This window comes from Coregonus lavaretus, assembly GCF_964263955.1.
Source record: "Coregonus lavaretus genome assembly, contig: HAP1_SCAFFOLD_3093, whole genome shotgun sequence".
NCBI classification, from domain to species: Eukaryota; Metazoa; Chordata; class Actinopteri; order Salmoniformes; family Salmonidae; genus Coregonus; species Coregonus lavaretus.
This window is the reverse complement of record NW_028158828.1, coordinates 1-27,500: the sequence shown is the minus strand read 5'-3', so window position 1 is coordinate 27,500 and position 27,500 is coordinate 1. Positions and strand designations below refer to the sequence as shown.

Here is a 27,500-nt window from a genome sequence, read left to right as displayed (position 1 = left end):
GAGCTGGTCTCCTAGGGTCTCTGCTTAGCTGGTATCCTAGGGTCTCTGCTTAGCTGGTCTCCTAGGGTCTCTGCTTAGCTGGTCTCCTAGGGTCTCTGGTGAGCTGGTCTCCTAGGGTCTCTGGTGAGCTGGTCTCCTAGGGTCTCTGGTGAGCTGGTCTCCAAGGGTCTCCGCTTAGCTGGTCTCCTAGGGTCTCTGGTGAGCTGGTCTCCTAGAGTCTCTGGTGAGCTGGTCTCCTAGGGTCTCTGGTGAGCTGGTCTCCTAGGGTCTCTGGTGAGCTGGTCTCCTAGGGTATCTGGTGAGCTGGTCTCCTAGGGTCTCTGGTGAGCTGGTCTCCTAGGGTCTCTGTTGAGCTGGTCTCCTAGGGTATCTGGTTAGCTGGTCTCCTAGGGTCTCTGCTTAGCTGGTGTCCTAGGGTCTCTGATGAGCTGGTGTCCTAGGGTTACTGGTGAGCTGGTCTCCTAGGGTCTCTGATGAGCTGGTCTCCTAGGGTCTCTGGTGAGCTGGTCTCCTAGGGTCTCTGGTGAGCTGGTCTCCTAGGGTCTCTGGTGAACTGGTCTCCTAGGGTCTCTGCTTAGCTGGTGTCCTAAGGTCTCTGATGAGCTGGTGTCCTAGGGTCTCTGGTGAGCTGGTGTCCTAGGGTCTCTGATGAGCTGGTGTCCTAGGGTCTCTGCTTAGCTGGTGTCCTAGGGTCTCTGGTGAGCTGGTGTCCTAGGGTCTCTGCTTATCTGGTGTTCTATGGTCTCTGCTTAGCTGGTCTCCTAGGGTCTCTGGTGAGCTGGTCTCCTAGAGTCTCTGGTGAGCTGGTCTCCTAGGATCTCTGGTGAGCTGGTCTCCTAGGGTCTCTGGTGAGCTGGTCTCCTAGGGTATCTGGTGAGCTGGTCTCCTAGGGTCTCTGCTTAGCTGGTGTCCTAGGGTCTCTGATGAGCTGGTGTCCTAGGGTTACTGGTGAGCTGGTCTCCTAGGGTCTCTGATGAGCTGGTCTCCTAGGGTCTCTGGTGAGCTGGTCTCCTAGGGTCTCTGGTGAGCTGGTCTCCTAGGGTCTCTGGTGAACTGGTCTCCTGGGGTCTCTGCTTAGCTGGTGTCCTAAGGTCTCGGATGAGCTGGTGTCCTAGGGTCTCTGGTGAGCTGGTGTCCTAGGGTCTCTGATGAGCTGGTGTCCTAGGGTTTCTGCTTAGCTGGTGTCCTAGGGTCTCTGGTGAGCTGGTGTCCTAGGGTCTCTGCTTAGCTGGTCTCCTAGGGTTTCTGGTGAGCTGGTCTCCTAGGGTCTCTGGTGAGCTGGTTTCCTAGGGTCTCTGCTTAGCTGGTATCCTAGGGTCTCTGCTTAGCTGGTCTCCTAGGGTCTCTGCTTAGCTGGTCTCCTAGGGTCTCTGCTTAGCTGGTCTCCTAGGGTTTCTGGTGAGCTGGTCTCCTAGGGTCTCTGGTGAGCTGGTCTCCTAGGGTCTCTGATGAGCTGGTCTCCTAGGGTCTCTGGTGAGCTGGTCTCCTAGGGTCTCTGCTTAGCTGGTCTCCTAGGGTCTCTGGTGAGCTGGTCTCCTAGGGTCTCTGGTGAGCTGGTCTCCTAGGGTCTCTGGTGAGCTGGTCTCCTAGGGTCTCTGGTGAGCTGGTCTCCTAGGGTATCTGGTGAGCTGGTCTCCTAGGGTATCTGGTGAGCTGGTCTCCTAGGGTCTCTGCTTAGCTGGTGTCCTAGGGTCTCTGATGAGCTGGTGTCCTAGGGTTACTGGTGAGCTGGTCTCCTAGGGTCTCTGATGAGCTGGTCTCCTAGGGTCTCTGGTGAGCTGGTCTCCTAGGGTCTCTGGTGAGCTGGTCTCCTAGGGTCTCTGCTTAGCTGGTCTCCTAGGGTCTCTGCTTAGCTGGTCTCCTAGGGTCTCTGCTTAGCTGGTCTCCTAGGGTCTCTGCTTAGCTGGTCTCCTAGGGTCTCTGCTTGGCTGGTCTCCTAGGGTTTCTGGTTTGCTGGTCTCCTAGGGTCTCTGGTGAGCTGGTCTCCTAGGGTCTCTGATGAGCTGGTCTCCTAGCGTCTCTGGTGAGCTGGTCTCCTAGCGTCTCTGATGAGCTGGTCTCCTAGGGTCTCTGGTGAGCTGGTCTCCTAGGGTCTCTGGTGAGCTGGTCTCATAGGGTTTCTGGTGAGCTGGTCTCCTAAGGTCTCTGGTGAGCTGGTCTCCTAGGGTCTCTTATGAGCTGGTGTCCTAGGGTCTCTTCTTAGCTGGTGTCCTAGGATCTCTGGTGAGCTGGTGTCCTAGGGTCTCTGATGAGCTGGTGTCCTAAGGTCTCTGATTAGCTGGTGTCCTATGGTCTCTGCTTAGCTGGTCTCCTAGGGTCTCTGGTGAGCTGGTCTCCTAGGGTCTCATGTGAGCTGGTCTCCTAGGGTCTCTGGTGAGCTGGTCTCCTAGGGTCTCTGGTGAGCTGGTCTCCTAGGGTATCTGGTGAGCTGGTCTCCTAGGGTATCTGGTGAGCTGGTCTCCTAGGGTCTCTGCTTAGCTGGTGTCCTAGGGTCTCTGATGAGCTGGTGTCCTAGGGTTACTGGTGAGCTGGTCTCCTAGGGTCTCTGATGAGCTGGTCTCCTAGGGTCTCTGGTGAGCTGGTCTCCTAGGGTCTCTGGTGAGCTGGTCTCATAGGGTCTCTGGTGAACTGGTCTCCTAGGGTCTCTGCTTAGCTGGTGTCCTAAGGTCTCTGGTGAGCTGGTGTCCTAGGGTCTCTGATGAGCTGGTGTCCTAGGGTCTCTGCTTAGCTGGTGTCCTAGGGTCTCTGGTGAGCTGGTGTCCTAGGGTCTCTACTTATATGGTGTTCTATGGTCTCTGCTTAGCTGGTCTCCTAGAGTCTCTGGTGAGCTGGTCTCCTAGAGTCTCTGGTGAGCTGGTCTCCTAGGGTCTCTGGTGAGCTGGTCTCCTAGGGTCTCTGGTGAGCTGGTCTCCTAGGGTCTCTGCTTAGCTGGTCTCCTAGGGTCTCTGCTTAGCTGGTCTCCTAGGGTCTCTGCTTAGCTGGTCTCCTAGGGTCTCTGCTTAGCTGGTCTCCTAGGGTCTCTGCTTGACTGGTCTCCTAGGGTTTCTAGTTTGCTGGTCTCCTAGGGTCTCTGGTGAGCTGGTCTCCTAGGGTCTCTGATGAGCTGGTCTCCTAGCGTCTCTGGTGAGCTGGTCTCCTAGCGTCTCTGATGAGCTGGTCTCCTAGATTCTCTGGTGAGCTGGTCTCCTAGGGTCTCTGGTGAGCTGGTCTCCTAGGGTTTCTGGTGAGCTGGTCTCCTAAGGTCTCTGGTGAGCTGGTCTCCTAGGGTCTCTTATGAGCTGGTGTCCTAGGGTCTCTTCTTAGCTGGTGTCCTAGGATCTCTGGTGAGCTGGTCTCCTAGGGTCTCTGCTTAGCTGGTATCCTAGGGTCTCTGCTTAGCTGGTCTCCTAGGGTCTCTGCTTAGCTGGTATCCTAGGGTCTCTGCTTAGCTGGTCTCCTAGGGTTTCTGTTGAGCTGGTCTCCTAGGGTCTCTGGTGAGCTGGTCTCCTAGGGTTTCTGGTGTGCTGGTCTCCTAGGGTCTCTGGTGAGCTGGTCTCCTAGGGTCTCTGCTTAGCTGGTCTCCTAGGGTCTCTGGTGAGCTGGTCTCCTAGGGTCTCTGGTGAGCTGGTCTCCTAGGGTCTCTGGTGAGCTGGTCTCCTAGGGTCTCTGGTGAGCTGGTCTCCTAGGGTATCTGGTGAGCTGGTCTCCTAGGATCTCTGGTGAGCTGGTCTCCTAGGGTCTCTGGTGAGCTGGTCTCCTAGGGTATCTGGTGAGCTGGTCTCCTAGGGTCTCTGCTTAGCTGGTGTCCTAGGGTCTCTGATGAGCTGGTGTCCTAGGGTTACTGGTGAGCTGGTCTCCTAGGGTCTCTGATGAGCTGGTCTCCTAGGGTCTCTGGTGAGCTGGTCTCCTAGGGTCTCTGGTGAGCTGGTCTCCTAGGGTCTCTGGTGAACTGGTCTCCTGGGGTCTCTGCTTAGCTGGTGTCCTAAGGTCTCTGATGAGCTGGTGTCCTAGGGTCTCTGGTGAGATGGTGTCCTAGGGTCTCTGATGAGCTGGTGTCCTAGGGTCTCTGCTTAGCTGGTGTCCTAGGGTCTCTGGTGAGCTGGTGTCCTAGGGTCTCTGCTTAGCTGGTCTCCTAGGGTTTCTGGTGAGCTGGTCTCCTAGGGTCTCTGGTGAGCTGGTTTCCTAGGGTCTCTGCTTAGCTGGTATCCTAGGGTCTCTGCTTAGCTGGTCTCCTAGGGTCTCTGCTTAGCTGGTCTCCTAGGGTCTCTGCTTAGCTGGTCTCCTAGGGTTTTTGGTGAGCTGGTCTCCTAGGGTCTCTGGTGAGCTGGTCTCCTAGGGTCTCTGATGAGCTGGTCTCCTAGGGTCTCTGCTGAGCTGGTCTCCTAGGGTCTCTGCTTAGCTGGTCTCCTAGGGTCTCTGGTGAGCTGGTCTCCTAGGGTCTCTGGTGAGCTGGTCTCCTAGGGTCTCTGGTGAGCTGGTCTCCTAGGTTCTCTGGTGAGCTGGTCTCCTAGGGTATCTGCTGAGCTGGTCTCCTAGGGTTTCTGGTGAGCTGGTCTCCTAGGGTCTCTGCTTAGCTGGTGTCCTAGGGTCTCTGATGAGCTGTGTCCTAGGGTTACTGGTGAGCTGGTCTCCTAGGGTCTCTGATGAGCTGGTCTCCTAGGGTCTCTGGTGAGCTGGTCTCCTATGGTCTCTGGTGAGCTGGTCTCCTAGGGTCTCTGGTGAACTGGTCTCCTAGGGTCTCTGCTTAGCTGGTGTCCTAAGGTCTCTGGTGAGCTGGTGTCCTAGGGTCTCTGATGAGCTGGTGTCCTAGGGTCTCTGCTTAGCTGGTGTCCTAGGGTCTCTGGTGAGCTGGTGTCCTAGGGTCTCTGCTTATATGGTGTTCTATGGTCTCTGCTTAGCTGGTCTCCTAGAGTCTCTGGTGAGCTGGTCTCCTAGGGTCTCTGCTTAGCTGGTGTCCTAAGGTCTCTGGTGAGCTGGTGTCCTAGGGTCTCTGATGAGCTGGTGTCCTAGGGTCTCTGCTTAGCTGGTGTCCTAGGGTCTCTGGTGAGCTGGTGTCCTAGGGTCTCTGCTTATATGGTGTTCTATGGTCTCTGCTTAGCTGGTCTCCTAGAGTCTCTGGTGAGCTGGTCTCCTAGAGTCTCTGCTTAGCTGGTCTCCTAGGGTCTCTGGTGAGCTGGTCTCCTAGGGTCTCTGGTGAGCTGGTCTCCTAGGGTTTCTGGTGAGCTGGTGTCCTAGAGTCTCTGATGAGCTGGTGTCCTAGGGTTACTGGTGAGCTGGTATCCTAGGGAGACCAGCTCACCAGAGCTTAGCTGGTCTCCTAGGGTCTCTGGTGAGCTGGTCTCCTAGGGTCTCTGGTGAGCTGGTCTCCTAGGGTCTCTGGTGAGCTGGTCTCCTAGGGTCTCTGCTTAGCTGGTGTCCTAGGGTCTCTGGTGAGCTGGTCTCCTAGGGTCTCTGGTGAGCTGGTCTCCTAGGGTTTCTGGTGAGCTGGTCTCCTAGGGTCTCTGGTGAGCTGGTCTCCTAGGGTCTCTGCTTAGCTGGTATCCTAGTGTCTCTGCTTAGCTGGTCTCCTAGGGTATCTGCTTAGCTGGTCTCCTAGGGTCTCTGCTTAGCTGGTCTCCTAGGGTTTCTGGTGAGCTGGTCTCCTAGGGTCTCTGGTGAGCTGGTCTCCTAGGGTCTCTGATGAGCTGGTCTCCTAGGGTCTCTGGTGAGCTGGTCTCCTAGGGTCTCTGCTTAGCTGGTCTCCTAGGGTCTCTGGTGAGCTGGTCTCCTAGGGTCTCTGGTGAGCTGGTCTCCTAGGGTCTCTGGTGAGCTGGTCTCCTAGGGTCTCTGTTGAGCTGGTCTCCTAGGGTATCTGGTGAGCTGGTCTCCTAGGGTCTCTGGTGAGCTGGTCTCCTAGGGTCTCTGGTGAGCTGGTCTCCTAGGGTATCCGGTGAGCTGGTCTCCTAGGGTCTCTGCTTAGCTGGTGTCCTAGGGTCTCTGATGAGCTGGTGTCCTAGGGTCTCTGGTGAGCTGGTCTCCTAGGGTCTCTGGTGAACTGGTCTCCTAGGGTCTCTGCTTAGCTGGTGTCCTAATGTCTCTGATGAGCTGGTGTCCTAGGGTCTCTGGTGAGCTGGTGTCCTAGGGTCTCTGATGAGCTGGTGTCCTAGGGTCTTTGCTTAGCTGGTGTCCTAGGGTCTCTGGTGAGCTGGTGTCCTAGGGTCTCTGCTTATATGGTGTTCTATGGTCTCTGCTTAGCTGGTCTCCTAGGGTCTCTGATGAGCTGGTCTCCTAGAGTCTCTGGTGAGCTGGTCTCCTTGGGTCTCTTGTGAGCTGGTCTCCTAGGGTCTCTGGTGAGCTGGTCTCCTAGGGTCTCTGCTTAGCTGGTGTCCTAGGGTCTCTGGTTAGCTGGTCTCCTAGGGTCTCTGCTTAGCTGGTCTCCTAGGGTTTCTGGTGAGCTGGTCTCCTAGGGTCTCTGATGAGCTGGTCTCCTAGGGTCTCTGCTTAGCTGGTCTCCTAGGGTCTCTGCTTAGCTGGTCTCCTAGGGTCTCTGCTTAGCTTGTGTCCTAGGGTCTCTGCTTAGCTGGTCTCCTAGGTTCTCTGCTTAGCTGGTCTCCTAGGGTCTCTGCTTAGCTGGTCTCCTAGGGTTTCTGGTGAGCTGGTCTCATAGGGTCTCTGGTGAGCTGGTCTCCTAGGGTCTCTGATGAGCTGGTCTCCTAGCGTCTCTGGTGAGCTGGTCTCCTAGCGTCTCTGATGAGCTGGTCTCCTAGGGTCTCTGGTGAGCTGGTCTCCTAGGGTCTCTGGTGAGCTGGTCTCCTAGGGTTTCTGGTGAGCTGGTCTCCTAAGGTCTCTGGTGAGCTGGTCTCCTAGGGTCTCTGATGAGCTGGTGTCCTAGGGTCTCTGCTTAGCTGGTGTCCTAGGATCTCTGGTGAGCTTGTGTCCTAGGGTCTCTGATGAGCTGGTGTCCTAAGGTCTCTGCTTAGCTGGTGTCCTATGGTCTCTGCTTAGCTGGTCTCCTAGGGTCTCTGGTGAGCTGGTCTCCTAGGGTCTCTGGTGAGCTGGTCTCCTAGGGTCTCTGGTGAGCTGGTGTCCTAGAGTCTCTGATGAGCTGGTGTCCTAGGGTTACTGGTGAGCTGGTATCCTAGGGAGACCAGCTCACCAGAGCTTAGCTGGTCTCCTAGGGTCTCTGGTGAGCTGGTCTCCTAGAGTCTCTGGTGAGCTTTTCTCCTAGGGTCTCTGCTTAGCTGGTGTCCTAGGGTCTCTGGTGAGCTTGTCTCCTAGGGTCTATGGTGAGCTGGTCTCCTAGGGTTTCTGGTGAGCTGGTCTCCTAGGGTCTCTGGTGAGCTGGTCTCCTAGGGTCTCTGCTTACCTGGTATCCTAGGGTCTCTGCTTAGCTGGTCTCCTAGGGTATCTGCTTAGCTGGTCTCCTAGGGTCTCTGCTTAGCTGGTCTCCTAGGGTTTCTGGTGAGCTGGTCTCCTAGGGTCTCTGGTGAGCTGGTCTCCTAGGGTCTCTGATGAGCTGGTCTCCTAGGGTCTCTGGTGAGCTGGTCTCCTAGGGTCTCTGCTTAGCTGGTCTCCTAGGGTCTCTGGTGAGCTGGTCTCCTAGGGTCTCTGGTGAGCTGGTCTCCTAGGGTCTCTGGTGAGCTGGTCTCCTAGGGTCTCTGGTGAGCTGGTCTCCTAGGGTATCTGGTGAGCTGGTCTCCTAGGGTCTCTGGTGAGCTGGTCTCCTAGGGTCTCTGGTGAGCTGGTCTCCTAGGGTATCTGGTGAGCTGGTCTCCTAGGGTCTCTGCTTAGCTGGTGTCCTAGGGTCTCTGATGAGCTGGTGTCCTAGGGTTACTGGTGAGCTGGTCTCCTAGGGTCTCTGATGAGCTGGTCTCCTAGGGTCTCTGGTGAGCTGGTCTCCTAGGGTCTCTGGTGAGCTGGTCTCCTAGGGTCTCTGGTGAACTGGTCTCCTAGGGTCTCTGCTTAGCTGGTGTCCTAAGGTCTCTGATGAGCTGGTGTCCTAGGGTCTCTGGTGAGCTGGTGTCCTAGGGTCTCTGATGAGCTGGTGTCCTAGGGTCAATGGTGAGCTGGTGTCCTAGGGTCTCTGCTTATATGGTGTTCTATGGTCTCTGCTTAGCTGGTCTCCTAGGGTCTCTGGTGAGCTGGTCTCCTAGAGTCTCTGGTGAGCTGGTCTCCTTGGGTCTCTGGTGAGCTGGTCTCCTAGGGTCTCTGGTGAGCTGGTCTCCTAGGGTCTCTGCTTAGCTGGTGTCCTAGGGTCTCTGGTGAGCTGGTATCCTAGGGTCTCTGCTTAGCTGGTCTCCTAGGGTTTCTGGTGAGCTGGTCTCCTAGGGTCTCTGGTGAGCTGGTCTCCTAGGGTCTCTGCTTAGCTGGTCTCCTAGGGTCTCTGCTTAGCTGGTCTCCTAGGGTCTCTGCTTAGCTTGTGTCCTAGGGTCTCTGCTTAGCTGGTCTCCTAGGGTCTCTGCTTAGCTGGTCTCCTAGGGTCTCTGCTTAGCTGGTCTCCTAGGGTTTCTGGTGAGCTGGTCTCCTAGGGTCTCTGGTGAGCTGGTCTCCTAGGGTCTCTGATGAGCTGGTCTCCTAGCGTCTCTGGTGAGCTGGTCTCCTAGCGTCTCTGATGAGCTGGTCTCCTAGGGTCTCTGGTGAGCTGGTCTCCTAGGGTCTCTGGTGAGCTGGTCTCCTAGGGTTTCTGGTGAGCTGGTCTCCTAAGGTCTCTGGTGAGCTGGTCTCCTAGTGTCTCTGATGAGCTGGTATCCTAGGGTCTCTGCTTAGCTGGTGTCCTAGGATCTCTGGTGAGCTGGTGTCCTAGGGTCTCTGATGAGCTGGTGTCCTAAGGTCTCTGCTTAGCTGGTGTCCTATGGTCTCTGCTTAGCTGGTCTCCTAGGGTCTCTGGAGAGCTGGTCTCCTTGGGTCTCTGGTGAGCTGGTCTCCTAGGGTCTCTGGTGAGCTGGTGTCCTAGGGTCTCTGATGAGCTGGTGTCCTAGGGTTACTGGTGAGCTGGTATCCTAGGGAGACCAGCTCACCAGAGCTTAGCTGGTCTCCTAGGGTCTCTGGTGAGCTGGTCTCCTAGAGTCTCTGGTGAGCTGGTCTCCTAGGGTCTCTGGTGAGCTGGTCTCCTAGGGTCTCTGGTGAGCTGGTCTCCTAGGGTCTCTGCTTAGCTGGTGTCCTAGGTTCTCTGGTGAGCTGGTCTCCTAGGGTCTCTGGTGAGCTGGTCTCCTAGGGTTTCTGGTGAGCTGGTCTCCTAGGGTCTCTGGTGAGCTGGTCTCCTAGGGTCTCTGCTTAGCTGGTATCCTAGGGTCTCTGCTTAGCTGGTCTCCTATGGTCTCTGCTTAGCTGGTCTCCTAGGGTCTCTGCTTAGCTGGTCTCCTAGGGTTTCTGTTGAGCTGGTCTCCTAGGGTCTCTGGTGAGCTGGTCTCCTAGGGTCTCTGATGAGCTGGTCTCCTAGGGTCTCTTTTGAGCTGGTCTCCTAGGGTCTGTGCTTAGTTGGTCTCCTAGGGTCTCTGGTGAGCTGGTCTCCTAGGGTCTCTGGTGAGCTGGTCTCCTAGGGTCTCTGGTGAGCTGGTCTCCTAGGGTCTCTGTTGAGCTGGTCTCCTAGGGTATCTGGTGAGCTGGTCTCCTAGGGTCTCTGGTGAGCTGGTCTCCTAGGGTCTCTGGTGAGCTGGTCTCCTAGGGTATCTGGTGAGCTGGTCTCCTAGGGTCTCTGCTTAGCTGGTGTCCTAGGGTCTCTGATGAGCTGGTGTCCTAGGGTCTCTGCTTAGCTGGTCTCCTAGGGCCTCTGCTTAGCTGGTCTCCTAGGGTCTCTGCTTAGCTGGTCTCCTAGGGTTTCTGGTTAGCTGGTCTCCTAGGGTCTCTGGTGAGCTGGTCTCCTAGGGTCTCTGATGAGCTGGTCTCCTAGCGTCTCTGGTGAGCTGGTCTCCTAGCGTCTCTGATGAGCTTGTCTCCTAGGGTCTCTGGTGAGCTGGTCTCCTAGGGTCTCTGGTGAGCTGGTCTCCTAGGGTTTCTGGTGAGCTGGTCTCCTAAGGTCTCTGGTGAGCTGGTCTCCTAGGGTCTCTGATGAGCTGGTGTCCTAGGGTCTCTGCTTAGCTGGTGTCCTATGATCTCTGGTGAGCTGGTGTCCTAGGGTCTCTGATGAGCTGGTGTCCTAAGGTCTCTGCTTAGCTGGTGTCCTATGGTCTCTGCTTAGCTGGTCTCCTAGGGTCTCTGGTGAGCTGGTCTCCTAGGGTCTCTGGTGAGCTGGTCTCCTAGGGTCTCTGGTGAGCTGGTGTCCTAGGGTCTCTGATGAGCTGGTGTTCTAGGGTTACTGGTGAGCTGGTATCCTAGGGAGACCAGCTCACCAGATCTTAGCTGGTGTCCTAGGGTCTCTGGTGAGCTGGTCTCCTAGAGTCTCTGGTGAGCTGGTCTCCTAGGGTCTCTGGTGAGCTGGTCTCCTAGGGTCTCTGCTTAGCTGGTGTCCTAGGGTCTCTGATGAGCTGGTGTCCTAGGGTTACTGGTGAGCTGGTCTCCTAGGGTCTCTGATGAGCTGGTCTCCTAGGGTCTCTGGTGAGCTGGTCTCCTAGGGTCTCTGGTGAGCTGGTCTCCTAGGGTCTCTGGTGAACTGGTCTCCTAGGGTCTCTGCTTAGCTGGTGTCCTAAGGTCTCTGATGAGCTGGTGTCCTAGGGTCTCTGGTGAGCTGGTGTCCTAGGGTCTCTGATGAGCTGGTGTCCTAGGGTCTCTGCTTAGCTGGTGTCCTAGGGTCTCTGGTGAGCTGGTGTCCTAGGGTCTCTGCTTATCTGGTGTTCTATGGTCTCTGCTTAGCTGGTCTCCTAGGGTCTCTGGTGAGCTGGTCTCCTAGAGTCTCTGGTGAGCTGGTCTCCTAGGATCTCTGGTGAGCTGGTCTCCTAGGGTCTCTGGTGAGCTGGTCTCCTAGGGTATCTGGTGAGCTGGTCTCCTAGGGTCTCTGCTTAGCTGGTGTCCTAGGGTCTCTGATGAGCTGGTGTCCTAGGGTTACTGGTGAGCTGGTCTCCTAGGGTCTCTGATGAGCTGGTCTCCTAGGGTCTCTGGTGAGCTGGTCTCCTAGGGTCTCTGGTGAGCTGGTCTCCTAGGGTCTCTGGTGAACTGGTCTCCTGGGGTCTCTGCTTAGCTGGTGTCCTAAGGTCTCGGATGAGCTGGTGTCCTAGGGTCTCTGGTGAGCTGGTGTCCTAGGGTCTCTGATGAGCTGGTGTCCTAGGGTTTCTGCTTAGCTGGTGTCCTAGGGTCTCTGGTGAGCTGGTGTCCTAGGGTCTCTGCTTAGCTGGTCTCCTAGGGTTTCTGGTGAGCTGGTCTCCTAGGGTCTCTGGTGAGCTGGTTTCCTAGGGTCTCTGCTTAGCTGGTATCCTAGGGTCTCTGCTTAGCTGGTCTCCTAGGGTCTCTGCTTAGCTGGTCTCCTAGGGTCTCTGCTTAGCTGGTCTCCTAGGGTTTCTGGTGAGCTGGTCTCCTAGGGTCTCTGGTGAGCTGGTCTCCTAGGGTCTCTGATGAGCTGGTCTCCTAGGGTCTCTGGTGAGCTGGTCTCCTAGGGTCTCTGCTTAGCTGGTCTCCTAGGGTCTCTGGTGAGCTGGTCTCCTAGGGTCTCTGGTGAGCTGGTCTCCTAGGGTCTCTGGTGAGCTGGTCTCCTAGGGTCTCTGGTGAGCTGGTCTCCTAGGGTATCTGGTGAGCTGGTCTCCTAGGGTATCTGGTGAGCTGGTCTCCTAGGGTCTCTGCTTAGCTGGTGTCCTAGGGTCTCTGATGAGCTGGTGTCCTAGGGTTACTGGTGAGCTGGTCTCCTAGGGTCTCTGATGAGCTGGTCTCCTAGGGTCTCTGGTGAGCTGGTCTCCTAGGGTCTCTGGTGAGCTGGTCTCCTAGGGTCTCTGCTTAGCTGGTCTCCTAGGGTCTCTGCTTAGCTGGTCTCCTAGGGTCTCTGCTTAGCTGGTCTCCTAGGGTCTCTGCTTAGCTGGTCTCCTAGGGTCTCTGCTTGGCTGGTCTCCTAGGGTTTCTGGTTTGCTGGTCTCCTAGGGTCTCTGGTGAGCTGGTCTCCTAGGGTCTCTGATGAGCTGGTCTCCTAGCGTCTCTGGTGAGCTGGTCTCCTAGCGTCTCTGATGAGCTGGTCTCCTAGGGTCTCTGGTGAGCTGGTCTCCTAGGGTCTCTGGTGAGCTGGTCTCATAGGGTTTCTGGTGAGCTGGTCTCCTAAGGTCTCTGGTGAGCTGGTCTCCTAGGGTCTCTTATGAGCTGGTGTCCTAGGGTCTCTTCTTAGCTGGTGTCCTAGGATCTCTGGTGAGCTGGTGTCCTAGGGTCTCTGATGAGCTGGTGTCCTAAGGTCTCTAATTAGCTGGTGTCCTATGGTCTCTGCTTAGCTGGTCTCCTAGGGTCTCTGGTGAGCTGGTCTCCTAGGGTCTCATGTGAGCTGGTCTCCTAGGGTCTCTGGTGAGCTGGTCTCCTAGGGTCTCTGGTGAGCTGGTCTCCTAGGGTATCTGGTGAGCTGGTCTCCTAGGGTATCTGGTGAGCTGGTCTCCTAGGGTCTCTGCTTAGCTGGTGTCCTAGGGTCTCTGATGAGCTGGTGTCCTAGGGTTACTGGTGAGCTGGTCTCCTAGGGTCTCTGATGAGCTGGTCTCCTAGGGTCTCTGGTGAGCTGGTCTCCTAGGGTCTCTGGTGAGCTGGTCTCATAGGGTCTCTGGTGAACTGGTCTCCTAGGGTCTCTGCTTAGCTGGTGTCCTAAGGTCTCTGGTGTGCTGGTGTCCTAGGGTCTCTGATGAGCTGGTGTCCTAGGGTCTCTGCTTAGCTGGTGTCCTAGGGTCTCTGGTGAGCTGGTGTCCTAGGGTCTCTACTTATATGGTGTTCTATGGTCTCTGCTTAGCTGGTCTCCTAGAGTCTCTGGTGAGCTGGTCTCCTAGAGTCTCTGGTGAGCTGGTCTCCTAGGGTCTCTGGTGAGCTGGTCTCCTAGGGTCTCTGGTGAGCTGGTCTCCTAGGGTCTCTGCTTAGCTGGTCTCCTAGGGTCTCTGCTTAGCTGGTCTCCTAGGGTCTCTGCTTAGCTGGTCTCCTAGGGTCTCTGCTTAGCTGGTCTCCTAGGGTCTCTGCTTGACTGGTCTCCTAGGGTTTCTAGTTTGCTGGTCTCCTAGGGTCTCTGGTGAGCTGGTCTCCTAGGGTCTCTGATGAGCTGGTCTCCTAGCGTCTCTGGTGAGCTGGTCTCCTAGCGTCTCTGATGAGCTGGTCTCCTAGGGTCTCTGGTGAGCTGGTCTCCTAGGGTCTCTGGTGAGCTGGTCTCCTAGGGTTTCTGGTGAGCTGGTCTCCTAAGGTCTCTGGTGAGCTGGTCTCCTAGGGTCTCTTATGAGCTGGTGTCCTAGGGTCTCTTCTTAGCTGGTGTCCTAGGATCTCTGGTGAGCTGGTCTCCTAGGGTCTCTGCTTAGCTGGTATCCTAGGGTCTCTGCTTAGCTGGTCTCCTAGGGTCTCTGCTTAGCTGGTCTCCTAGGGTCTCTGCTTAGCTGGTCTCCTAGGGTTTCTGTTGAGCTGGTCTCCTAGGGTCTCTGGTGAGCTGGTCTCCTAGGGTTTCTGGTGTGCTGGTCTCCTAGGGTCTCTGGTGAGCTGGTCTCCTAGGGTCTCTGCTTAGCTGGTCTCCTAGGGTCTCTGGTGAGCTGGTCTCCTAGGGTCTCTGGTGAGCTGGTCTCCTAGGGTCTCTGGTGAGCTGGTCTCCTAGGGTCTCTGGTGAGCTGGTCTCCTAGGGTATCTGGTGAGCTGGTCTCCTAGGATCTCTGGTGAGCTGGTCTCCTAGGGTCTCTGGTGAGCTGGTCTCCTAGGGTATCTGGTGAGCTGGTCTCCTAGGGTCTCTGCTTAGCTGGTGTCCTAGGGTCTCTGATGAGCTGGTGTCCTAGGGTTACTGGTGAGCTGGCCTCCTAGGGTCTCTGATGAGCTGGTCTCCTAGGGTCTCTGGTGAGCTGGTCTCCTAGGGTCTCTGGTGAGCTGGTCTCCTAGGGTCTCTGGTGAACTGGTCTCCTGGGGTCTCTGCTTAGCTGGTGTCCTAAGGTCTCTGATGAGCTGGTGTCCTAGGGTCTCTGGTGAGCTGGTGTCCTAGGGTCTCTGATGAGCTGGTGTCCTAGGGTCTCTGCTTAGCTGGTGTCCTAGGGTCTCTGGTGAGCTGGTGTCCTAGGGTCTCTGCTTAGCTGGTCTCCTAGGGTTTCTGGTGAGCTGGTCTCCTAGGGTCTCTGGTGAGCTGGTTTCCTAGGGTCTCTGCTTAGCTGGTATCCTAGGGTCTCTGCTTAGCTGGTCTCCTAGGGTCTCTGCTTAGCTGGTCTCCTAGGGTCTCTGCTTAGCTGGTCTCCTAGGGTTTTTGGTGAGCTGGTCTCCTAGGGTCTCTGGTGAGCTGGTCTCCTAGGGTCTCTGATGAGCTGGTCTCCTAGGGTCTCTGCTGAGCTGGTCTCCTAGGGTCTCTGCTTAGCTGGTCTCCTAGGGTCTCTGGTGAGCTGGTCTCCTAGGGTCTCTGGTGAGCTGGTCTCCTAGGGTCTCTGGTGAGCTGGTCTCCTAGGGTCTCTGGTGAGCTGGTCTCCTAGGGTATCTGGTGAGCTGGTCTCCTAGGGTTTCTGGTGAGCTGGTCTCCTAGGGTCTCTGCTTAGCTGGTGTCCTAGGGTCTCTGATGAGCTGTGTCCTAGGGTTACTGGTGAGCTGGTCTCCTAGGGTCTCTGATGAGCTGGTCTCCTAGGGTCTCTGGTGAGCTGGTCTCCTATGGTCTCTGGTGAGCTGGTCTCCTAGGGTCTCTGGTGAACTGGTCTCCTAGGGTCTCTGCTTAGCTGGTGTCCTAAGGTCTCTGGTGAGCTGGTGTCCTAGGGTCTCTGATGAGCTGGTGTCCTAGGGTCTCTGCTTAGCTGGTGTCCTAGGGTCTCTGGTGAGCTGGTGTCCTAGGGTCTCTGCTTATATGGTGTTCTATGGTCTCTGCTTAGCTGGTCTCCTAGAGTCTCTGGTGAGCTGGTCTCCTAGGGTCCCTGCTTAGCTGGTGTCCTAAGGTCTCTGGTGAGCTGGTGTCCTAGGGTCTCTGATGAGCTGGTGTCCTAGGGTCTCTGCTTAGCTGGTGTCCTAGGGTCTCTGGTGAGCTGGTGTCCTAGGGTCTCTGCTTATATGGTGTTCTATGGTCTCTGCTTAGCTGGTCTCCTAGAGTCTCTGGTGAGCTGGTCTCCTAGAGTCTCTGCTTAGCTGGTCTCCTAGGGTCTCTGGTGAGCTGGTCTCCTAGGGTCTCTGGTGAGCTGGTCTCCTAGGGTTTCTGGTGAGCTGGTGTCCTAGAGTCTCTGATGAGCTGGTGTCCTAGGGTTACTGGTGAGCTGGTATCCTAGGGAGACCAGCTCACCAGAGCTTAGCTGGTCTCCTAGGGTCTCTGGTGAGCTGGTCTCCTAGGGTCTCTGGTGAGCTGGTCTCCTAGGGTCTCTGGTGAGCTGGTCTCCTAGGGTCTCTGCTTAGCTGGTGTCCTAGGGTCTCTGGTGAGCTGGTCTCCTAGGGTCTCTGGTGAGCTGGTCTCCTAGGGTTTCTGGTGAGCTGGTCTCCTAGGGTCTCTGGTGAGCTGGTCTCCTAGGGTCTCTGCTTAGCTGGTATCCTAGTGTCTCTGCTTAGCTGGTCTCCTAGGGTATCTGCTTAGCTGGTCTCCTAGGGTCTCTGCTTAGCTGGTCTCCTAGGGTTTCTGGTGAGCTGGTCTCCTAGGGTCTCTGGTGAGCTGGTCTCCTAGGGTCTCTGATGAGCTGGTCTCCTAGGGTCTCTGGTGAGCTGGTCTCCTAGGGTCTCTGCTTAGCTGGTCTCCTAGGGTCTCTGGTGAGCTGGTCTCCTAGGGTCTCTGGTGAGCTGGTCTCCTAGGGTCTCTGGTGAGCTGGTCTCCTAGGGTCTCTGTTGAGCTGGTCTCCTAGGGTATCTGGTGAGCTGGTCTCCTAGGGTCTCTGGTGAGCTGGTCTCCTAGGGTCTCTGGTGAGCTGGTCTCCTAGGGTATCCGGTGAGCTGGTCTCCTAGGGTCTCTGCTTAGCTGGTGTCCTAGGGTCTCTGATGAGCTGGTGTCCTAGGGTCTCTGGTGAGCTGGTCTCCTAGGGTCTCTGGTGAACTGGTCTCCTAGGGTCTCTGCTTAGCTGGTGTCCTAATGTCTCTGATGAGCTGGTGTCCTAGGGTCTCTGGTGAGCTGGTGTCCTAGGGTCTCTGATGAGCTGGTGTCCTAGGGTCTTTGCTTAGCTGGTGTCCTAGGGTCTCTGGTGAGCTGGTGTCCTAGGGTCTCTGCTTATATGGTGTTCTATGGTCTCTGCTTAGCTGGTCTCCTAGGGTCTCTGATGAGCTGGTCTCCTAGAGTCTCTGGTGAGCTGGTCTCCTTGGGTCTCTTGTGAGCTGGTCTCCTAGTGTCTCTGGTGAGCTGGTCTCCTAGGGTCTCTGCTTAGCTGGTGTCCTAGGGTCTCTGGTGAGCTGGTCTCCTAGGGTCTCTGCTTAGCTGGTCTCCTAGGGTTTCTGGTGAGCTGGTCTCCTAGGGTCTCTGATGAGCTGGTCTCCTAGGGTCTCTGCTTAGCTGGTCTCCTAGGGTCTCTGCTTAGCTGGTCTCCTAGGGTCTCTGCTTAGCTTGTGTCCTAGGGTCTCTGCTTAGCTGGTCTCCTAGGTTCTCTGCTTAGCTGGTCTCCTAGGGTCTCTGCTTAGCTGGTCTCCTAGGGTTTCTGGTGAGCTGGTCTCCTAGGGTCTCTGGTGAGCTGGTCTCCTAGGGTCTCTGATGAGCTGGTCTCCTAGCGTCTCTGGTGAGCTGGTCTCCTAGGTTCTCTGGTGAGCTGGTCTCCTAGGGTATCTGGTGAGCTGGTCTCCTAGGGTTTCTGGTGAGCTGGTCTCCTAGGGTCTCTGCTTAGCTGGTGTCCTAGGGTCTCTGATGAGCTGTGTCCTAGGGTTACTGGTGAGCTGGTCTCCTAGGGTCTCTGATGAGCTGGTCTCCTAGGTTCTCTGGTGAGCTGGTCTCCTATGGTCTCTGGTGAGCTGGTCTCCTAGGGTCTCTGGTGAACTGGTCTCCTAGGGTCTCTGCTTAGCTGGTGTCCTAAGGTCTCTGGTGAGCTGGTGTCCTAGGGTCTCTGATGAGCTGGTGTCCTAGGGTCTCTGCTTAGCTGGTGTCCTAGGGTCTCTGGTGAGCTGGTGTCCTAGGGTCTCTGCTTATATGGTGTTCTATGGTCTCTGCTTAGCTGGTCTCCTAGAGTCTCTGGTGAGCTGGTCTCCTAGAGTCTCTGCTTAGCTGGTCTCCTAGGGTCTCTGGTGAGCTGGTCTCCTAGGGTCTCTGGTGAGCTGGTCTCCTAGGGTTTCTGGTGAGCTGGTGTCCTAGAGTCTCTGATGAGCTGGTGTCCTAGGGTTACTGGTGAGCTGGTATCCTAGGGAGACCAGCTCACCAGAGCTTAGCTGGTCTCCTAGGGTCTCTGGTGAGCTGGTCTCCTAGGGTCTCTGGTGAGCTGGTCTCCTAGGGTCTCTGGTGAGCTGGTCTCCTAGGGTCTCTGCTTAGCTGGTGTCCTAGGGTCTCTGGTGAGCTGGTCTCCTAGGGTCTCTGGTGAGCTGGTCTCCTAGGGTTTCTGGTGAGCTGGTCTCCTAGGGTCTCTGGTGAGCTGGTCTCCTAGGGTCTCTGCTTAGCTGGTATCCTAGTGTCTCTGCTTAGCTGGTCTCCTAGGGTATCTGCTTAGCTGGTCTCCTAGGGTCTCTGCTTAGCTGGTCTCCTAGGGTTTCTGGTGAGCTGGTCTCCTAGGGTCTCTGGTGAGCTGGTCTCCTAGGGTCTCTGATGAGCTGGTCTCCTAGGGTCTCTGGTGAGCTGGTCTCCTAGGGTCTCTGCTTAGCTGGTCTCCTAGGGTCTCTGGTGAGCTGGTCTCCTAGGGTCTCTGGTGAGCTGGTCTCCTAGGGTCTCTGGTGAGCTGGTCTCCTAGGGTCTCTGTTGAGCTGGTCTCCTAGGGTATCTGGTGAGCTGGTCTCCTAGGTTCTCTGGTGAGCTGGTCTCCTAGGGTCTCTGGTGAGCTGGTCTCCTAGGGTATCCGGTGAGCTGGTCTCCTAGGGTCTCTGCTTAGCTGGTGTCCTAGGGTCTCTGATGAGCTGGTGTCCTAGGGTCTCTGGTGAGCTGGTCTCCTAGGGTCTCTGGTGAACTGGTCTCCTAGGGTCTCTGCTTAGCTGGTGTCCTAATGTCTCTGATGAGCTGGTGTCCTAGGGTCTCTGGTGAGCTGGTGTCCTAGGGTCTCTGATGAGCTGGTGTCCTAGGGTCTTTGCTTAGCTGGTGTCCTAGGGTCTCTGGTGAGCTGGTGTCCTAGGGTCTCTGCTTATATGGTGTTCTATGGTCTCTGCTTAGCTGGTCTCCTAGGGTCTCTGATGAGCTGGTCTCCTAGAGTCTCTGGTGAGCTGGTCTCCTTGGGTCTCTTGTGAGCTGGTCTCCTAGTGTCTCTGGTGAGCTGGTCTCCTAGGGTCTCTGCTTAGCTGGTGTCCTAGGGTCTCTGGTGAGCTGGTCTCCTAGGGTCTCTGCTTAGCTGGTCTCCTAGGGTTTCTGGTGAGCTGGTCTCCTAGGGTCTCTGATGAGCTGGTCTCCTAGGGTCTCTGCTTAGCTGGTCTCCTAGGGTCTCTGCTTAGCTGGTCTCCTAGGGTCTCTGCTTAGCTTGTGTCCTAGGGTCTCTGCTTAGCTGGTCTCCTAGGTTCTCTGCTTAGCTGGTCTCCTAGGGTCTCTGCTTAGCTGGTCTCCTAGGGTTTCTGGTGAGCTGGTCTCCTAGGGTCTCTGGTGAGCTGGTCTCCTAGGGTCTCTGATGAGCTGGTCTCCTAGCGTCTCTGGTGAGCTGGTCTCCTAGCGTCTCTGATGAGCTGGTCTCCTAGGGTCTCTGGTGAGCTGGTCTCCTAGGGTCTCTGGTGAGCTGGTCTCCTAGGGTTTCTGGTGAGCTGGTCTCCTAAGGTCTCTGGTGAGCTGGTCTCCTAGGGTCTCTGATGAGCTGGTGTCCTAGGGTCTCTGCTTAGCTGGTGTCCTAGGATCTCTGGTGAGCTTGTGTCCTAGGGTCTCTGATGAGCTGGTGTCCTAAGGTCTCTGCTTAGCTGGTGTCCTATGGTCTCTGCTTAGCTGGTCTCCTAGGGTCTCTGGTGAGCTGGTCTCCTAGGTTCTCTGGTGAGCTGGTCTCCTAGGGTCTCTGGTGAGCTGGTGTCCTAGAGTCTCTGATGAGCTGGTGTCCTAGGGTTACTGGTGAGCTGGTATCCTAGGGAGACCAGCTCACCAGAGCTTAGCTGGTCTCCTAGGGTCTCTGGTGAGCTGGTCTCCTAGAGTCTCTGGTGAGCTTTTCTCCTAGGGTCTCTGCTTAGCTGGTGTCCTAGGGTCTCTGGTGAGCTTGTCTCCTAGGGTCTCTGGTGAGCTGGTCTCCTAGGGTTTCTGGTGAGCTGGTCTCCTAGGGTCTCTGGTGAGCTGGTCTCCTAGGGTCTCTGCTTACCTGGTATCCTAGGGTCTCTGCTTAGCTGGTCTCCTAGGGTATCTGCTTAGCTGGTCTCCTAGGGTCTCTGCTTAGCTGGTCTCCTAGGGTTTCTGGTGAGCTGGTCTCCTAGGGTCTCTGGTGAGCTGGTCTCCTAGGGTCTCTGATGAGCTGGTCTCCTAGGGTCTCTGGTGAGCTGGTCTCCTAGGGTCTCTGCTTAGCTGGTCTCCTAGGGTCTCTGGTGAGCTGGTCTCCTAGGGTCTCTGGTGAGCTGGTCTCCTAGGGTATCTGGTGAGCTGGTCTCCTAGGGTCTCTGGTGAGCTGGTCTCCTAGGGTATCTGGTGAGCTGGTCTCCTAGGGTCTCTGCTTAGCTGGTGTCCTAGGGTCTCTGATGAGCTGGTGTCCTAGGGTTACTGGTGAGCTGGTCTCCTAGGGTCTCTGATGAGCTGGTCTCCTAGGGTCTCTGGTGAGCTGGTCTCCTAGGGTCTCTGGTGAGCTGGTCTCCTAGGGTCTCTGGTGAACTGGTCTCCTAGGGTCTCTGCTTAGCTGGTGTCCTAAGGTCTCTGATGAGCTGGTGTCCTAGGGTCTCTGGTGAGCTGGTGTCCTAGGGTCTCTGATGAGCTGGTGTCCTAGGGTCAATGGTGAGCTGGTGTCCTAGGGTCTCTGCTTATATGGTGTTCTATGGTCTCTGCTTAGCTGGTCTCCTAGGGTCTCTGGTGAGCTGGTCTCCTAGAGTCTCTGGTGAGCTGGTCTCCTTGGGTCTCTGGTGAGCTGGTCTCCTAGGGTCTCTGGTGAGCTGGTCTCCTAGGGTCTCTGCTTAGCTGGTGTCCTAGGGTCTCTGGTGAGCTGGTATCCTAGGGTCTCTGCTTAGCTGGTCTCCTAGGGTTTCTGGTGAGCTGGTCTCCTAGGGTCTCTGGTGAGCTGGTCTCCTAGGGTCTCTGCTTAGCTGGTCTCCTAGGGTCTCTGCTTAGCTTGTCTCCTAGGGTCTCTGCTTAGCTTGTGTCCTAGGGTCTCTGCTTAGCTGGTCTCCTAGGGTCTCTGCTTAGCTGGTCTCCTAGGGTCTCTGCTTAGCTGGTCTCCTAGGGTTTCTGGTGAGCTGGTCTCCTAGGGTCTCTGGTGAGCTGGTCTCCTAGGGTCTCTGATGAGCTGGTCTCCTAGCGTCTCTGGTGAGCTGGTCTCCTAGCGTCTCTGATGAGCTGGTCTCCTAGGGTCTCTGGTGAGCTGGTCTCCTAGGGTCTCTGGTGAGCTGGTCTCCTAGGGTTTCTGGTGAGCTGGTCTCCTAAGGTCTCTGGTGAGCTGGTCTCCTAGTGTCTCTGATGAGCTGGTATCCTAGGGTCTCTGCTTAGCTGGTGTCCTAGGATCTCTGGTGAGCTGGTGTCCTAGGGTCTCTGATGAGCTGGTGTCCTAAGGTCTCTGCTTAGCTGGTGTCCTATGGTCTCTGCTTAGCTGGTCTCCTAGGGTCTCTGGAGAGCTGGTCTCCTTGGGTCTCTGGTGAGCTGGTCTCCTAGGGTCTCTGGTGAGCTGGTGTCCTAGGGTCTCTGATGAGCTGGTGTCCTAGGGTTACTGGTGAGCTGGTATCCTAGGGAGACCAGCTCACCAGAGCTTAGCTGGTCTCCTAGGGTCTCTGGTGAGCTGGTCTCCTAGAGTCTCTGGTGAGCTGGTCTCCTAGGGTCTCTGGTGAGCTGGTCTCCTAGGGTCTCTGGTGAGCTGGTCTCCTAGGGTCTCTGCTTAGCTGGTGTCCTAGGTTCTCTGGTGAGCTGGTCTCCTAGGGTCTCTGGTGAGCTGGTCTCCTAGGGTTTCTGGTGAGCTGGTCTCCTAGGGTCTCTGGTGAGCTGGTCTCCTAGGGTCTCTGCTTAGCTGGTATCCTAGGGTCTCTGCTTAGCTGGTCTCCTAGGGTCTCTGCTTAGCTGGTCTCCTAGGGTCTCTGCTTAGCTGGTCTCCTAGGGTTTCTGTTGAGCTGGTCTCCTAGGGTCTCTGGTGAGCTGGTCTCCTAGGGTCTCTGATGAGCTGGTCTCCTAGGGTCTCTTTTGAGCTGGTCTCCTAGGGTCTGTGCTTAGTTGGTCTCCTAGGGTCTCTGGTGAGCTGGTCTCCTAGGGTCTCTGGTGAGCTGGTCTCCTAGGGTCTCTGGTGAGCTGGTCTCCTAGGGTCTCTGTTGAGCTGGTCTCCTAGGGTATCTGGTGAGCTGGTCTCCTAGGGTCTCTGGTGAGCTGGTCTCCTAGGGTCTCTGGTGAGCTGGTCTCCTAGGGTATCTGGTGAGCTGGTCTCCTAGGGTCTCTGCTTAGCTGGTGTCCTAGGGTCTCTGATGAGCTGGTGTCCTAGGGTCTCTGCTTAGCTGGTCTCCTAGGGCCTCTGCTTAGCTGGTCTCCTAGGGTCTCTGCTTAGCTGGTCTCCTAGGGTTTCTGGTTAGCTGGTCTCCTAGGGTCTCTGGTGAGCTGGTCTCCTAGGGTCTCTGATGAGCTGGTCTCCTAGCGTCTCTGGTGAGCTGGTCTCCTAGCGTCTCTGATGAGCTTGTCTCCTAGGGTCTCTGGTGAGCTGGTCTCCTAGGGTCTCTGGTGAGCTGGTCTCCTAGGGTTTCTGGTGAGCTGGTCTCCTAAGGTCTCTGGTGAGCTGGTCTCCTAGGGTCTCTGATGAGCTGGTGTCCTAGGGTCTCTGCTTAGCTGGTGTCCTATGATCTCTGGTGAGCTGGTGTCCTAGGGTCTCTGATGAGCTGGTGTCCTAAGGTCTCTGCTTAGCTGGTGTCCTATGGTCTCTGCTTAGCTGGTCTCCTAGGGTCTCTGGTGAGCTGGTCTCCTAGGGTCTCTGGTGAGCTGGTCTCCTAGGGTCTCTGGTGAGCTGGTGTCCTAGGGTCTCTGATGAGCTGGTGTTCTAGGGTTACTGGTGAGCTGGTATCCTAGGGAGACCAGCTCACCAGATCTTAGCTGGTGTCCTAGGGTCTCTGGTGAGCTGGTCTCCTAGAGTCTCTGGTGAGCTGGTCTCCTAGGGTCTCTGGTGAGCTGGTCTCCTAGGGTCTCTGGTGAGCCTGTCTCCTAGGGTCTCTGCTTAGCTGGTGTCCTAGGGTCTCTGGTGAGCTGGTCTCCTAGGGTCTCTGGTGAGCTGGTCTCCTAGGGTTTCTGGTGAGCTGGTCTCCTAGGGTCTCTGGTGAGCTGGTCTCCTAGGGTCTCTGGTGAGCTGGTCTCCTAGGGTCTCTGCTTAGCTGGTGTCCTAGGGTCTCTGGTGAGCTGGTCTCCTAGGGTCTCTGGTGAGCTGGTCTCCTAGGGTTTCTGGTGAGCTGGTCTCCTAGGGTCTCTGGTGAGCTGGTCTCCTAGGGTCTCTGGTGAGCTGGTCTCCTAGGGTATCTGGTGAGCTGGTCTCCTAGGGTCTCTGGTGAGCTGGTCTCCTAGGGTCTCTGGTGAGCTGGTCTCCTAGGGTCTCTGATGAGCTGGTCTCCTAGGGTCTCTGGTGAGCTGTTCTCCTAGGGTTTCTGGTGAGCTGGTCTCCTAGGGTATCTGGGTATATCTGGTTCTTTTTTCCCTAGTCACAGTGTGGTTACTTTGTATTGCATGTTTAGACTGAGAGTTTATGTCCTTAGCTCACTTCACAATAATGTTTCTCTCTTCATCTCTGTCTCTCTCTCTCCATCTTTCTGTCTCCCCATCTCTCTTTCTCTCTCGCCATATTTCTGTGTCCACATCTCTCTCTCTCTCTCTCTCTCTCTCTCTCTCTCTCTCTCTCTCTCTCTCTCTCTCTCTCTCTTCTCTCTCTCTCTCTCTCTTTCTCTCTCAAATCAAGCTGCTTTATTGCATGAAAAACATTGCGTCAATATTGCCAAAGCAACAATGTGTACAATATACATTGTAGTAAATAATAATCATATTAAAACAACACTATAACTAACTTATAACTAACTAAGATCAAAGTCACATAAATAAAGTGACACTGAGGGGCATGTATTTACAGCTAATGCTAATGCCTGTTTGCTGAGGCTGATGCCATGCAGGTGTTTGTACACATGCATATACACACACTCTCACATGTAAATAGTGCCATACATGCACTCAAACATATTCAGTTGGCCTTGCTGTTATGATTGTTGTTGTCCTTGATGTCTTTTGTTTTTTGCATTGTTGTTTTCTGTTTTCCTTTGTCTTCCTCAGTTTTCTCTTTTGTTCATGTTGTTGGTGCATAGGGGCACGGGGGCCTTGGGGGTGGGGAATGGAATTATTGTATTATTTTAGGGTCGGGGGGGGGGGTGATGTTCTCTGATGGTTGTAGGGGCAGCTCTGGGGGAACTGTGGGGGGATCTTGGAGGGCTGGTGTGCATGCGTTGTGTATATCTTGAGTGACTGTGTTGCATTAAATCATATTCCCTTTTTGTTTTCCTCTTTATCTAACACTTCCTTCTGCCCCCTGCTCCTCCTCCTCTCCCCCTGGGCTCCTCCTCCCTCTCCTTCTCCCCCCTCCTCCTCCTCTCCCCCTAATCCTCCTCCTCTTCTTCTCCCCCCTGTTCCTCCTCCTCTCCTTCTCCCCCTGCTCCTCTTCCTCTCCACCATCCCCATCCCTTCTCTACTCCTCTCATCCAGTCTTTCCAAGCCTCATTGCTGCTTTGATGTGCAGTGTTTCTCCCAGTGCATCATCGGTACCCAGCATGCTCTGCCCTGTTTTTTGTGAAACCAAAGATAGTACAGTATGAAGATAGGCAGAAACTGCTTCTCCATTAGAAATCCCCGATCACGCTTGTAGGCGACGTTGGCTAGCTAAGCTCAGGCACAGAAACACGTCATCGGGTCAAACATTCGTTGTGCGCCGAACTGCCGCATGTGCAGGCCATCAAATCAAAGACACTCATTCGATATAAAGTTGTCACGAGGTTGGAGTAATAACATGTTCAACTACTTAAGACATTGGCTCGAATCTAGGTTGTGCCTTTAGATTTCAAGAAAATTAATAACTAAGGAAGAATTTTTCACTCTCTTATTGACTTCTCAAACCACAAACCCCGGCCTGGTCTGCTTCACAAGCGTTCCTGGAAGTCTCGTGATGTTGCACTCTGGGTTTAGAAATGCTGTGGTGAAACTCCTCTAACTGGATGAAGGCCTCTGTCAAATCTATCAGGAGGTTCTCTCTCTCTCTCTCTCTCTCTGTCTCTCTTTCTCTTTCTCTTTCTCTTTCTTCTTTCTCTTTCTCTTTCTCTTCTCTTTCTTTCTCTCTCTCTCTCTCTCTCTCTTCTCTCTCTTTCTCTCTCTCTCTCTCTCTCTCTCTCTCTCTCTCTCTCTCTCTCTCTCTCTCTGTCTCTCTCTTTCTCTCTCTTTCTCTTTCTCTTTTCTCTTTCTCTTTCTCTTTTCTCTTTCTCTTTCTCTTTCTCTCTCTCTCTCTCTCTCTCTCTCTCTCTCTCTCTCTCTCTCTCTCTCTCTCTCTCTCTCTCTCTCTCTCTCTCTCTCTCTCTCTCTCTCTCTCTCTCTCTCTCTCACTAATCCTGTTTTCTTTGGTTTCTGTCCCTCAGCTCCTCGATCCCATTACAGCCTAGACAGCGGTGAGTACTACAGTAAAACAGTATTACATACATACATACTGTACAACGTTACATTATCTCTATGTGTTTGTAAGCATCGCCCTCTGCTGTACATTGATGAGAGCGACATGAAGGCACATTCAGGTGGTCCTTCATTTCTTTCCTGATATACTCTGATATATTTACATTTATATATGACCCCAACTATAAAGCAATCGTGACAACTTATGTAAAAAGGGCTTTATAAATATATTGGATTGATTAACTTCTTTCCTCTGTCCAGACTTTTACAAGTCAGCCTCTCTACCAGGATACAAGCGGAACGGTGTCAACAGGGTGACCAATCAACACTATAGTATCCTTTATTTATACAAATCTCTTGAGAGTAAATTATCTTTCAACAGAAATACCTATTTCTTGGAGGCAGCGACCAAACGTTCTTACATAGAATGCTGTAATTCAAGCTTACCTCCTAGTTTTCATTGAAGCTTACTTTTCAAACACAGCTGTAGCATCACTAGCAGTTCTTCATGTGTATCCTGCAGCCCCAGAGTGCAGCCCCAGACTACTACCAACAGTATGACAGCAGCAGTGACGTCAACTGGGGAACCAGAGGTAGGAGTGCTGTATAACCACCCTTGGTTCAGGTCTCAATTCATTTATAACATTGTGGTATTTCCTTATTGCATGATTGTAATAAGGTATTTTTCCTATTTTTCTCTCCTACAGAATACAAGGTAAGGGTCTGAAAGTTGATTGGAAAGTGGAGTGGACTGTCAAGCAGTAGGCTACAATAACCAGCATGATGTTCGACTGTGTTCTCCAACTGGTGTGTTGTGAACCACTGGTGGGGGAGAAAGACAATTCCTACTGGATCACAAAGACTGTGGGTCTTCCCTCCTCCCTTCCTTGAAGTAATCACTGATCTAACCCAAATTATTAACTTTAAGCAATTATAATAATAATATGCCATTTAGCAGACGCTTTTATCCAAAGCGACTTACAGTCATGTGTGCATACATTTTTGTGTATGGGTGGTCCCGGGGATCGAACCCACTACCTTGGCGTTACAAGCGCCGTGCTCTACCAGCTGAGCTAAAGAGGCCACAATTGTTCTATCAATAGCTTTCACCCAGCTATGTCAGATTAGGGAATTTCTTCAAGGGAGAGAGGAAGGAAGAATGCATTCTTAAATAATTCTAACCGGACATGGGCTGACAGAACAAAGAGCTTCCGGGTCAAGAGGTCACTGGACATTTCTTTCAGCCCATCCCAATGGAGGGTTGTTGACCTTTGGATGAATATTGTGTCACAAATGACACAATTCTGCTTCCTGTCCGTATGAGGATAGGGTAGGAGAGACTTCCTGAGAGAGACGGAATGGAAGGGGCCGCCAATAATCATCTCATTCTATAGAAACCTCTGCTATGTTCCATACAGTGAGTTCTATGCTGTGATTACAAAGGAAACAGCTGTTTTATGACTGAGACATCTGCTGAAGTTGTTCATTGAGATATGTGGTCTGGGGTCAATTCCTTTCACTTCAATCAATTCAGGAAGTAAGATAAAATTGCAAGGATTATCAGAATAGGAATTGGAAATTTAAGTATACTTCCTGATTTGACCCCAACCCTGTTAACTACATATATCTTCTACCTCTATCTGACCTGTCTGTTGCAGGTTTACCCGTATGAAGCGCTGATAGTGACCACCAGGGGGAGACACAGACTGCCTAAAGATGTAGACAGAGCCCGACTAGAGGTGAGGTTCAGACCTGGCTTAGTTTGGTGGTTGATTTTTAATTAAATCATCTGTTAATGCTGCCTCCTATCCTTGCTTATAGTTAAGGTCACTAATCCAGACATTATCCACATAATCTATATGAGCCTGTGTTTCTCTGTCTTCCAGCGTCATCTGAATCCAGAAGAGTTCCTCCAGGTGTTTGGGATGACCGTGGCAGAGTTTGACCGGATGGCTCTCTGGAAGAAGAATGAAATGAAGAAACAGGCCCGACTCTTCTAAAGAGAGAGAGAGAGAGAGAGAGAGAGAGAGAGAGAGAGAGAGAGAGAGAGAGAGAGAGAGAGAGAGAGAGAGAGAGAGAGAAAGAGAGAGAGAGATGGTCTTACATCAGAATCAGAGTGTTGCGTCAGACAGACAGAGAGGGGAGAATGTGTAATCTCACGGCCACAGACTGAACTAAACCCTCCTCACTCCACCACTGTCCAGAGAGAGCGAGACAGAGGGAGAGACACAAAGGTCAGGAGGCTTTTAGCTTTGCCTTACTATTGTGGATTATTTTATAAGTTATGAGTGTGCAGCACCAGCAAACTGAGTGACTAGAATGTAGATATCATTTACACCACTTTATCAGAATGAAGATATCATTTACACACTTTATCAGAATGAATTAATGGATGGATGGATGAACGAATGAACATACAATGCTTTTTTTTTAGTGTTTGTAATGGATGCTGATGATCATTTCTCCTTCCCTTTTTTCTTTTCCACTGTACTACTAGTATTTGGTGGTTTACAGTGATGCTGACATCATACCCTTCTTTTAATGACATTATACCCATCTTTTAATGACATCATACCCATCTTTTAATGACATCATACCCTCTTTTAATGGCATCATACCTATCTTTTAATGACATCATACCATCTTTTAATGGCATCAT

At 54.1% G+C, this 27,500-nt stretch overlaps 1 protein-coding gene across 1 annotated transcript in view; it reads left to right on the top strand.

Annotated features, from left to right (window-relative positions):
- LOC311123547 (actin-binding LIM protein 3-like) overlaps nt 1-26,841 on the top strand; it is a gene marked incomplete at both ends in the record, with an annotated part of 67,724 nt that extends 40,883 nt beyond the window's left edge. Inside the window, 5 exons of the mRNA XM_084197791.1 lie at nt 24,811-24,840; nt 25,103-25,155; nt 25,365-25,445; nt 26,500-26,580; nt 26,728-26,841. Of these exons, the coding sequence (XP_084053917.1) occupies nt 24,811-24,840; nt 25,103-25,155; nt 25,365-25,445; nt 26,500-26,580; nt 26,728-26,841 (359 nt within the window). The remainder of the gene's footprint in view (nt 1-24,810; nt 24,841-25,102; nt 25,156-25,364; nt 25,446-26,499; nt 26,581-26,727) is intronic.
- Between the last annotated feature and the right edge of the window lie 659 nt (nt 26,842-27,500).